At 34.9% G+C, this 12,977-nt stretch overlaps 1 protein-coding gene across 14 annotated transcripts in view; it reads left to right on the forward strand.

Annotated features, from left to right (window-relative positions):
• PHF14 (PHD finger protein 14) overlaps positions 1–12,977 on the forward strand; it is a 171,923-nt gene that overhangs the window by 109,347 nt on the left and 49,599 nt on the right. For 11 of the 14 annotated variants that reach the window (XM_068934959.1, XM_068934958.1, XM_068934966.1 and 8 more), the window contains one exon: positions 8,343–8,460. In XM_068934959.1, the coding sequence (XP_068791060.1) occupies positions 8,343–8,460 (118 nt within the window). Of the gene's footprint in view, positions 1–7,192; positions 7,250–8,342; positions 8,461–10,916; positions 11,133–12,977 lie in introns of those variants that run through there. The other 3 variants (XM_068934957.1, XM_068934960.1, XM_068934975.1) reach the window with 2 other exon arrangements.

Genomic DNA, 12,977 nt, shown 5'->3' on the forward strand with positions numbered 1-12,977 from the left:
AATACTCCCTTGGGCATGTGTGATATCCTAAGAAGGTTTCTTGTTCTATTTTGTATGATCATTCCCCAGTACAGCTTTTTTTTTTTTTTTTAAGTTTTTGTTCTTTCCTTTGCACTTTCCTCTGACATTAGGTATTACATTAGTTTTCAGTCTTTCTCTCGTATGATGCATTGTGTCATTTGCCTCTCTTTCTGGAAAGCCAGATGAGAACTTTGGATATTTCACCTTTTCAAAGAAGTTTGATGACAATCTTCAATATACGATGGACATTTGTAGTAGTTAAACAATATACTGTTAATTATAGTAATCTGAACACCTGAGAACGTCACCATAGATGCAATAATGTGTTAGGGCTGGAATGTACTTCAGGAAAAGTAATGCTGTTTTTGCTAATCTCTCTCTTAAATTTTACACATTTTTCAGTTTGTTAATGATGGCTGTCCTAATCCTTTCAGAATTTCCTATGTTTCCCAAGAAAGGAAACATTTTGCATCTTTTGAGGGGCTGCTGTTTATGTAGCATTTTTGTATTAGTATGTGGCTTGAAGGCGTGGTCTTCACAGAAATGCTTAATTTGAAGTTAAATACAGTAAATATAAGTTCTATGCACTAGCCCTACAATATAAACAAAAATAAATACATCTGACAAACTGTTTATATCACTGTATTCCCCTGGTATATGTGGAGACTTGATGAATTCTGCAAAATAGTTTGTCAAAGCAATGTGTTTTATAGTTTATGTAATAACATGAGAGTGAGAGAAGTGAATGCTTCCTGCTGAAAGGAAGCTGTTTGGTAGTAGGTATGGTAAAGAAAGTTTCTTCACAGTGTTTGCATAGTTCATTTTGTGCAAACTGTTTCATGAAACAGGTGAACTGATGGCCATTCAGAAAAAATCCGGATTAAGTAGAAATGTTGCATGAAGATAGCTAGTTCAAAATCTTTTCTTACTCATAGGTAGTCAGTGTTAAAGTTTTTTTTTTTTTTTTTAAGTGTTAAAAAGTATGGGTAAAAGGTGGGAGAAGTGGCAGTTTGGGTTTTTGTATAATAAATTTGCCTGCACAGACATCACCAGGTGAACATTTACTTTCTTTTACTCAGTTGTGATATCAACGGTTGACAATATTTGTCAATTTTGTTAAAATGAAGTATTTGGTGTTTGGGTGACATAATGATGTCAGCAGGGGAGTAGAAGCCACATTAAGTGTTTTTTACTTTTGAATTTATAGGCAGAATGTTTTGTTTATCTTTTTGATTAAAATAGAACTTCTTCCTAAAGGTCAGAGTCATAGTAATTCATGTTGTTATGTATGATAACTGGTGCTAAATAGTGGATTTTTAAAAAACGTATTTCATGTAGCAGATGCTGAAAAGTATAGTGTAGATTCTCAAAGCAAATGAAAGTTTTTCCATAGGCTTACTGTATGCTAAAGAGAAAAGATGTTTATTTTGTTAATGCCCATGAGTTTGGACAGACATATGAGTAAGTCAGAGATTAGTATGCAGTTTCCACATCCAAAACCATATAGACACTTCATCCTGAATCCATTTTTAGGTGAGGGTCAGAAAGCTTGTCGTGCTCTATCAGGTCATGTGTCCATCTTGCCCATATACTATCTTCATCAGTAATAAGTAGCGTGGGGAGATAGTAAAACCTAGAATGTGATAATTCTCCTGCATCTGGCATAGTCTTTCACCTTTCAGCATTAACTCTGTCTGTCAGTCTTCCATGCGTAGCAGAAGAGGAAAAGAGTCTACTCTCTCATCTAGCATTATAAACTATAGAAGTCAGGGACTTTATGCTTGCATTGTATCTAGAACAATGGAAATCTGAATGTGTTTTTTAATCTAGATTACTCTGTTCATGCTGTAAGTGTTATCCTTCCCAGAAAGACTATTTAGTTTACTGTAAAGCAAACAAATAAAAATATTAGAATCCCAGAAAAACTCAGGTTGGAAGTGACCTCGAGGACATCTCTTCCAACCTCCCACTCAAAGCAGGGCTGACTACAAAGTTAGATCTGACTTTAAAGTTAGTTGAAAAACTTTGGAGGTAGAGAGACAGCTTCTCTGGGTAACTTGTTCCAGTGTTCAGAAAGGCCTTATCGTTAGGCTAGATCACGTTTAATATTCAGTACGTACATTCATCTAAGAATTTTAGTGGTGGAACCAATCACATACCTGATGCTGAAGTCACCTAAAAGCTTGATTGGCCTGGATAGGAGGACTCTTTTAAATTACAGTGGTGCCAATGGTTTCTTAAAACAGAAACTGCAAGACACCTTAATCATCGTGTTTCAGCTGTTACACTTACAGGCTAAGTGTTAAAAACAGGAAATGGAAAACCAGCTTTTTCCATTTGACATTTAATCGTAAATTTTTCTGTTGCTAAACTTGGCAATGTTCTGCCTGATGAGTCTGAAAAAACAAAAAGGTGGTAAGGATCTAGACCTTTTAACTTTTATTTTTGACTTTAAAATTTTAAATTGGAGTCTAAAAACAGTGTAATATCACTTCTATTTTGTACTTGGCCCATGACATACAGAGCAAAGTGAAAGCAGTTTCTGTTTGAAACCATGAACGAGAATTAAACAGTTTTGGTGTAGAAAAGCAGGGTAAGGTGTGAAGACTTAAAATATTTTCACTTTGTTCCAAGAGATGTCAGAAGCGAAGGCTAAAAAAAGAATGTTGAAATAGTCCATAATGGGAAAGTACTATCGTTTTGTCTCCTCTTAGTGAGGAGAATAAGCATACTTTTTAGACAGCATAACAATGCAGTTAGGATACTAATGTACAGTTATATCGCTATTAGTTTTTTTGATCAATTTTCTTCTTAAATAAGGGGACAGGAAAGCGACTTCTTTGACCTTGCTTGTAATAGTTGCAGTTATTCCCCAACTCATAGTGTTCATTCCTATCCACCAGAAGTTATCTTTCCCGTGGTCCAGTTACAGTTAAGGTATCAAAGGAGCACTCCTCGCCTGCTTCAGCACAAAGTCAGTCAACTTGGATTTTACGGTTTAAATACACTTGAGCTGCATCAGCTTCCTTTAGATCGGGGAGTGCTTACATCATCCTTTTCATCAATTCTATCAGGCAACCACTAACAAGAAACAAAATGATGACTGTGCCTTAAACTACTGTAGCTGTTTTTAAATTGTTTATCTGAACCTAAGAATGTGCTGCAATCTCAAATTAACTCCTTGTGTACTTATCCAGCTGTTTGCAGTTTCGGAGTGGTCCAACACTGTTGGCCACTGAGGGATTAAGAGGAGAGAGTCCCGTGCCTGAGAAGCAGCATCTGCTCCTCAAATGTTAAGAGCCTTTAATCAGAAATGGGGTCCAGAACAAGCCACCAAGAAAAGATGCTCATCAGTAGAGTCAAACCCACGCAAATGTTGGAATAGCCATTGTGTTGCCATTCTGAACTAATGGGGATTGAGTGAACACCCATCCCAGTTTAGTTCTTCATGAATTTAAAGGTTCTGGATTAGATTACCTGGGAGTTTGCCGGAGTAGGGCTTATGTGACAGAGATCTCTAACAGTGATGATGATTAGTCAATAGTGTATCAAAGTTTTATATCTTTTTTCTATTAAAATAGATTTTCTTTCTAAGCTGTTGTGATTGATAGGGAGTAGTAGATATATTTTGCAATTTTGTATTTTGTTCAACATGGTGCCTTTTAGCCTGACACTGTAGACAGTGTTCAGTGATGTGTACATAAGTGAGAGATTTTCTGTAGTCTCTGAGGTATATTTGTGAAGTTGTATTTAAAGATTAGCTTATTAATGTTGTGTTTCAGGGAGATGTAGGTAATTACTTTTGCAGCTATAGATGGGTGCTGCTGTCTTACGAATGCAAAATAGGTTTCTTCACTCTGGCTGAGTCAGCTTTTTGTGATTTTACATGGTATTAACTAGTGACTTACAAGCATGCCAGCGATGAGCATGTTTTGCATTCACCGTTCCTTTATAAAAGCACGGGTGTTTTTTCCGCAGTGCTAACGTGAGGAATTCTGCAGGCCAATTGATAAGACTCCCTCCTTTGCAGGTAGACACAAGGTAATGAAACTGGATGTGTGAGCTGGACTTTGTAAATAAAATGAGATTGACCCCTGCCATTATCTCATTTATCTCATTTACATGGTAAAATCAGTATCTACACTATTGATTAGAACATAATTAGTTAATTAGGAACAGGAAAATGCAGAGTTATATAGGGCTTGAGCACAGATGGCTGTACTGCTAAAAAAAAAAAAAAACAATAAATCCAAGGGCATGAGCAGATGGAGATCAATTCATTAAAAACAAAGCAGACAGGTTTCAGGTATGGAAATGCCTAATCAAGCCTTGCCATGAAGATGTAGCTGACCTTCATTCTATAGTTTTATAAATAAAAAAATATTTTCTTTCATTATTATTTAATTTATTAACCTAACTACTTCTGAATTCAGCTTTCTTTCTCACACCCCCCTTTCTCTAAACATAGTGAGCATATATCTACCCTCATTAATTACTGGCATGAGGAGCACAGCATTTTCTAATTTTGATATATAAGTTGATTTCAAACTTGTTAAAAGTATTGGTAGTAAGCAATTACCTGTCAGTTAAAGATAATTTAGGAAGTAAGTTTAGCTTACCTTATGTGAATCTGTTTTTATTTTTGTAGAGTGTTGGGTACAGGTGTTGGGCCAGGCTACTGAAGATGGCTGTGTGCTTAATCACATTCAGAGACCATGTACTTAACCCATAGTTAGCAATAGTAAGTTAAAACATTCACTAGTTTAAGGACGATTTTGAAGATGTGATCCTGAACCACAAGGTTAGAATTGTGAACTGAATTTTTCAAATAGAGTAAGTAGAGGGTTTGCATTTTTCCCTTGTAGCCAGTTTTTGTTGTTGTTGTTGTTTTTAAGCACAATAGTATAATTTGGACTATTTAACTATCTTCAGGTTGGAGATGGATGATATTTGTAAATAACAGTGCAGCATGGATCCTTTTTGCTGTCAAAGTCCATATTGTGAGTGATCTGTGAGTAAATTTACTGGATGACTGTAAGACTGTCAGCACGAAGCCTTTCATGACCCAGCAATTTCACTCCATAATTAAATTTGAAAGTACTCTTTTATTTTATGTTGATTTCTTATTTTCTGAATCTTGACAGTGCATTTTCTATCATCTCATGTTGCTAGACAAAAGAATGAGCCTAATAATATATACTTGCGGACTTAATAATCTCACTTTACCAGTGCCATTTTAACCTAGTATAAGGCCTTCTTTCTGAATTAGTTAAACTATGACTGTGTTTATGAATAACAATTTTGTTTTCTGTACTGAAATGTAAGCTTCACTTTTTGTCCCAGTTCAATCTCATCAGACAACAGAGTTGCCAAACAGCTGGTGCAGCTGTGAAATGCTTATGTTTGAATCATGCATTTTTTGTTTTGTGGGTGTGTGTACCAGAAATATGCTCCGAATCATAGCTGCTTGTGTCCAGTGCTGCTGAAATAAAAGGTCACGGCCAGACTTTCCTTAGCTTTTGTAGGAATGCTCTTGGCCTATCGTCAGAACGTGACGCTAAGAGCATCATCTTCAACCAAGGTACTACTGCACGTATTCATCACCTTTTTCCCAGCGTCATGCTCTTGGACTCTGTGGAGTTATCTTCCACTACACGGAGTTGGTACTCTAATAAAAGTTAGTGTGAAGGAAGTGTTTCGAAAACTTTGGGGTGGTCTCACTTTTACAGACATGCAGCTTTTAATGTTTCTGATACATGAGAATATGCTTCTGTTATTTGTCTTTTCTCAGCTGTGCAGGTTCAGTTAGAAAGTATCAGAATCTGAAAACTTTCATGTAGATACCTTTAAATCATTGCAGGAAAATGTTGTTTTTGTTCTGCTAAACTAAAGAGACTTTAAATTAAAAATTAATAACAACTAAATGTTGTAAACATTCGGCTTTAGAATAGGGCCTCAAGACCCGTATTTAATTTCATAATGCTCTGTTTTCTTGAACCCAGCTTCTGCTGACTTCATCAGCATGCTTCTGAAACATGGCTGAAGGCGCAAGCAGAGCGTAGCACATTCTAGGTACAAAATGAAAAAGATGTAGGAAGAGATGGCACAGCATAATTCTGAAGGGGAGACAGTTTCTGTGCAATGTGTAAATGTTTCTTTTTATAGACAATCACTTTAGAGAAACCACAGCAGAATACAATCCGAATTAACACTTTGAAGTCAGATGTAGATTTCAGGATTAAGCATAATACTTTAAAAATTTACTAAACCAGTCAAAAATAGAGTTATCCTGTAACATGCGTTGCTTAGAGGATCCCAGGTAGTTTTCAGAAAGGGAAACTTTTGAGTTTTGGTACACACTGCTTCTTTGCAGAGTAAGACTCTAGGTATAGAAATAGGTTAGTAAAATTATATTCCTTTACAGATGAGAACATCGAGCCTTAAAGGAAGTTGAATCACTTGCTGAAGGTCACACATGCTGTTGACAGAACCAGGTGATAGGATGTAGGAGTGTAACCTATCTCATCTCCCACTCTCAACCTTTTTATGATTTTGATATGCCTTTCACAAGAAAAAAACCCTGCTTATTCTAATTATAAGTAATGTACTTCTACACTAGAACGTCTTTGTCTTTAAAAACTGAAAAGTATGCTTTCCCTTTTTAAGTGTCTGTGTTTGTGCTAGAATTAGGTTGAGTTATCACTAAATATTCCTAGAGATATAGTTTATAATGTGGTATATCCCATTTTTTTAAAAACGCCAAAACCATATCAGTCCAGGCTTGCACACTGATAAACTCTCGTTACTGCTTTCAATATCTACTTGACAAAAGACAGTGCATAAACATGCAGTACCCTTACCAGCACTTATCTGTTACATGTAACTGCTGAAAACACAGGGCTTGCATAGCATGCATAGCCTTGACAGCAAGGACAAATGTGTTTACTCGGTGTGTTAAACTATCACAATCACAAACCAGTTAGTTCTTTTTATATGAAGATTAACCTCAGGAGAAAAATCACGTGACGATTTTATTCTTTTAAAATGTAGGTATATGCTCCACTGGTTGAATCCTCTTTCCATGATGCGCTCTGTGTTCTGCTGATAAATGATATTTCTCGCTTCTTCATCTGATGATGACCATACGGTGTTCTTATTGCAATTTTCACAGGACTTTTTTGTGTTTGTGCATTTTGCAGAAGAAAATGAATGGCAAGTGAAAGTGAAAGTGAGTGAAAGTGCAGGGGATTTCTTAAAGATTTTAATCTTTAAATGTGTACTTTATTTCCTGGTTTTGAATTATTTTTACTGGGTTTAATTCATGAAGCTTTAATTCAGACCTTAAGGACATTAAATTAAGAGAACCTGACAAAATTAAATTTGAAAAGGCTTTCTTTTTTACACAAAAGAATACAGAGGGATATGCAAATAAAGTGAAGAAGACAGAAAGTTCAGTAAGATGTATGAACATCTCCATTATTTGTTAAATTATTTTTCTCCTTTTGAGCATATTTTTGTACTGTCTAATTTAGAATCCCTTTCTTGAAGCACTTACTATACGGCAGCGTATCTTTAGTGCTAGTGCATTAAGAACCCATGAGCAAAGAATAGCTATGATATATATTTTGAGCTTCATATGTGGACCAAACATAGTGCAAAACACTAATGAGAGGTTTATTAATAAAACAGAAAATTATTGTGTGTACAGAGGGTAGTTTCTATAAGTGAAAGATGACAGTGAAACACTTTTAAATGAATGGACCTATCCAGTAAATTCAAAGAGAATCCAGAAAATATTTTGTGCATTTATCAACCACATAGTCACAGTTTTAAAAAATATAACTCATAGCTGTAAATTGTGCTTGAATTAGTGCATATATGAGAAAATGTTATGCAAGATTTGCCTTGAAAAAGTGAATATGTGAAATATTCATCTTGAAGCTATGAAAAATGAATATTGTCATTATCTAAAAAATTTACAAGAAATTTCTGAAAATATTATAAAAAGTGACCTTGAAGTATCTTAAAATGTGAGTTGCTCATTATCGTTTTTTCTTTAATTTGCAAACCTGTTAAATAATGTCATTTATATGCAATCATGCATAGATACGAGAGATGCATCACAAAGGTGATTCATAGTGTCTGCATCAGAAAATTCCAAATAAGACAGAACCTACTTGAAATGAGTTTGCTTGAAAATATCCCTTACAGAAGGTGTGCATTCTGCACCGTGATAATGGATCAAGAAGTGTTGCGTGAGAGTTGCAGGGAAGCTCTGTCTAAATAATGAAGAAATACAATTTATATTTTTCTTTTTGCAGGTGTGATGAATGCAGGCTCTGCTACCATTTTGGTTGTCTAGACCCTCCCTTGAAAAAGTCTCCCAAGCAGACTGGCTATGGATGGATTTGTCAGGAATGTGACTCTACATCCTCTAAAGTAAGTTAATTCATCCAGTGCAAATAGTTGGGGTATTTTGGTTTTAGCAATCTGAAGTTAGCATCTGAAGTTTTTGTTGGAATGCTACATACATTGCACTGTTCTGAAAAAATGCAGTGAAAGAACGAACGGTAATGATTTCCGATTCTCTACAAAACAGGTCAAAAACAGAATATGCAAAATGGGAATATTCTGAATTAATAAAGAGAGTTTTATCATCCCATTTAAAAATTTTCACGTTATATTGTTCTCCTTCAGAAAAAAAAGAGTAAAAATGTTATATTGGGATTGGTAACTTTATTGTCGAGTCATAATACTTAGGAATAATACAGAACACAGACCTCAAAGGATAAAAATAAAAAATATGTCTTTTTCAATATGACTGAAAATGTTTTGGAAGAATACATCTGGGTTTTTTTTTGCTAGAATAAATTTGTGAAGGGTGTTAATACTTTATGTTGTTTGGTATAACTGAATCAAGTACAGCGTTTTAAAATCAGAAGGAAGCTTTTGACAGAGGTGAACTTTCATTAATAATATTAAAAGTAATTGTCTGCTTCTGTGGTGTTGACTGATGAAAAAAATAAAGTTTTTGATTCTTTGTCTTTCACTGTCATCTTTCACTTTGCTTAGTACTGGCATTCTTTTCTAACATCACTGTAACCTCTGAAGAGGCCCTTTCCACTTGATTTTTAAAATTGGATTTAAAAAATTCAACTGATACATCACTGCTAAAAGAACAGAGCATTCTAAAAGTCTTCAAAAATTTTACAGGCTTTTCTGCTACTTTCTTGGCATTTGGCAGAATTTTTAAGCTAGCAAGAAAGTGACTCAGTATTTGGATGTGCAGGGACTCAGGCTATGTGGAGATGTTTTCATAAGGTACCTGATAGCAGACTTGGATATTTAAACGCTTTTGTGATATTGCTTTTAAGAATGGAAGACACAAAAAGTCCAGACAGGAGTATAATTTTTTGACTTACTAGTGTCCCTAAACAACTGAAACAATGTAGTACTGATTTTCACCTGGGGATTAATCAAATTGTTCTGTTGTAAGGAGATGTGGAGACAGACATCAGAAATTAGCTCTCCACTACAGTTTGGACATCAAGCAATTTTTCTTCAGTACCACTTACATACAATGGAAATTCCAAGAGTGAATTCAAATTGCTATTGAATTTTTCACTTGCTTCAACTAAAAGAGCTTCTTTATAACAGTAGTGGAAATCTTCCGTCTCAGCTTCTTCTGCATAAACAGAATCAAATATAGATTTTGCAGTTTCTAAATTTTTTTCCCGGGAGACTAGCACACTACATGCTGGAGCATGTAAATCATTCATTTGCTGCAGGGAAGGTGTTGAAAAACATCAGTTAGGGTGATGATATGTACTGTGTTATGCTAGGAATTAATACAGAAATTTAAAAAAAATGTTTGTTATTGTTTCTAATTTTCATTCATGGAGAATTTTTAATGAATTTACAGTCTTTATTGCACTTACAGATACAGGCAATTTGATTTGTATTTGAGTGAGAATGCTCTGAATCTGATTGATAGATACTGAAAAACTGGCTTATGGGGACTCCTTGTGGTCTTGTATAGCTTTTTCACAAAGCTATGCAAAGAAAGTCCTCTGAAAAAGCTGTATTGCTTTCCATATTTCAAAAAAATCCTTTAGTTTTTTTTGTTTTATTCTGTATTGTTTTATGAATTCAAGCAAGATAATTGAGTTAAACTATTTGCAAGCCTTCCTTAACGTGAATATATTTTTAAAAAGCTTAGAGCTGTGTTTATGTATTTAATCATTTGCATACTCAATTTTCTATGTGACTTCATAATTGTGTGTTATGTGTTGACTACTTTGCTCAGATTTTCACAGGCAGAAAGAGCTCTGATGTGATAAGGCTTTTTCTGCACCCCCTTCTCCCCCCACTAGAGGCAGTAGTCTTGCCAGTGGTTATGCAGAGCTGGGAGGAGGAGAACTATAGACAAAAAGCCATTGTTTGCTGCACTCTAACTGATCCATGGATGAATTGCAAGCCTGAGCTACCAGCGTTTTCAATCGCTCTGTCACCCACTAAATCCAATTTTTGGTATGTCACAGCAAAGTTTCTTGTAAGGATTATAGCAGCAAAATAGGATTGAATTTTCAGCTTTTGCCAAGGAGACTGTTGTGTAGTTTATATTTCTTCAACATTGTTCATCTGCTTTGATCCAATTTAAATCACTGTTATAGTGTAGATTTTAAAATTCCCCAACCATATCTTCTGTAGCTGTGTTGAGCCTTGAAAAAAATTGGTAAGTAAATTATGCTGTTTCAATGGAGAGAGAGCGATTACAATGCATATATAGCATATTATGGTATATTTAATAAGTTTTATTTCTAATTATGTTTTTTTTAGGAGTTCAGGAAAAGTTGCTTATTGCTGACTTAACAAATCATGTGATTTTCTTTCAGATTTTACTGAACACTTGCAGGTGTCAGCAGTACAAAGGATGTAATGTAACAGTAATAAACATACGCTTTAAATTGTTAACTGTCGTAAGCATTGGAGATACTTCTTCCTTTTGGCTCATACTAATCTGGGGACTGTCCAGCAACTTAGTCAGTTTTTCCACCAATGCAGCATATTCCTATATTACTCTGCCTGGCAGATAACAGACAGACAGTGACTTTGCTGTAGGGCACGAGGGCAACAGTTTCTCTGCTGTTGCCCTCATGCCCTGCTAGCTGTCACATTTATGGAATGGGTGATGCTCACTACTAAGGTCTGACAAGCTTTCTCATCTCAGAAGCGCTGTAGATTTTGTTATATGACATGAAAGCTGAAGTAAACCTATAAGGTAGCCATTTCATTATCTGTCTACCCTGCAAAAAGAATACTCTGCACATTCAGTATTGCCAAACTTTAGCACTCTTAAATCATACATTTCCTGATAGCTTGACATAATGATACTCAGAAGATTTGTTATATAGAACCTTATTTTAAATGAATTTAATAAAAATAAAATATAGACCAAATCATTCAATATCATGATGTGGTAATATTCAGTAGGAATAAATGTGATCTGTCCATTTGTTCATTTTTCTGCTATAAAGATCCCCCTGTAAATATTAGATGTGGCTATTCAGGGTTTCTTTTTATTGCCTTCCTTTTAAAAAGTTCTATGTAAAGTACCTCCTCAAATTTTAAAATTTCGCAAAGGACCAAGGCAGCAAAAAGTTTAAACATATATCACATTAGTTACAATGACTGCTGGGTGGGTTCCTATCTGTTCATCTTTGCAGCTTTTTGCAAAATAGGTTATACGTAGAGTGTACATGTCAGGTCATTATTTGACTACTGCAAGATCAGCTGTCTTGCCTGTAGACTTCTGTTTAGTTTGCTTTTATTTCATCTTTTTACAATATTGCATTTTTTCAGTGGAAATAAATTGTCATGTGTGTCTGCAAAAAAATTTTCATTTAAACCTCTCAGGAAATAATTTCTGGAACTGCAAATCCATGACACACCAGCCCTAGCAAGGAATATTTTTAAACATCGTCTGTGGCGGAAAACATGGAGTTTTGCTTATATCCTATTAGCCAAGTAGAATCATTTCTTTGAGAATATCCTGTTTTTGCATAGTGAATAAGCAAATTTAATTGGACGCTATAATATTAAAATATTGAATGTAGTGTTGGAAATGAACTTTTAGAAATAAGGAAAATTGCTAAAATACCTAAAAGTTTATTTCAAATTTCTTAATTTGGTCAGAAAAAAGAAAAAGATAGAGGAGTTGAATTTAATTCCTTTCATATATGGAATTTTATTCTAGTAAAATAAAAAGGTTAACAAGGCCTATGAGGAGTATAGAAGCTTCTGATCTACTAATGAATCATGCCTTGTACTGTTTCATTTTTCCATTACTTCTTTTCCTAAAAGTCAGGGAACATCTTTATCACATATTTTCCTACAACTCTGTTAAAACAAAAGAAGCGACAGGAGTGAAAAATCCTGATCTCAAAGTCTCAGAACTTAGGAATTACCAGAAACAAGGTGGCATGCACAACTTTAAGCCCTCTTATGGCTATGCATAAATATACAGCCTTAACTTCTTGCTGCTTTTTTTCTTTTTTTCCCCTATAGAACTGCTGATTTATCTGGTTTAGCTGTTGAGGGTCTCTGAAAGGGATTATTTTGAGTTGAAAATTGGAAGAAAATACTGTCTTTAGGTTTTGCAAGATGTGAAAACAAAATTAATGATTTCAGAAACAGAAAAGAGGAAAATTGACCTTATGCTTAAAGTAGCATAAGTAGTCGAATTGTGACTGGAAAATTGAATTTTATCCTTGCGTCACCCCACAGCTCCTGTGAATGCTAGACAAATTAAAATGTTCAAAAATGTATTATTTTTTTTCTCCTCACTTGCTGCTGCCCAGCTTGGGTGCTTTCGCCTAAAGTGCAAAAAGTACTGAATTCTCAGAGGTGCAGCTGGTTGTGCTGTAAACTATGCTTTGAAAGCGTTAAGCATTAAC

Source organism: Struthio camelus, chromosome 2 (genome assembly GCF_040807025.1).
Source record: "Struthio camelus isolate bStrCam1 chromosome 2, bStrCam1.hap1, whole genome shotgun sequence".
NCBI lineage: Eukaryota > Metazoa > Chordata > Aves > Struthioniformes > Struthionidae > Struthio > Struthio camelus.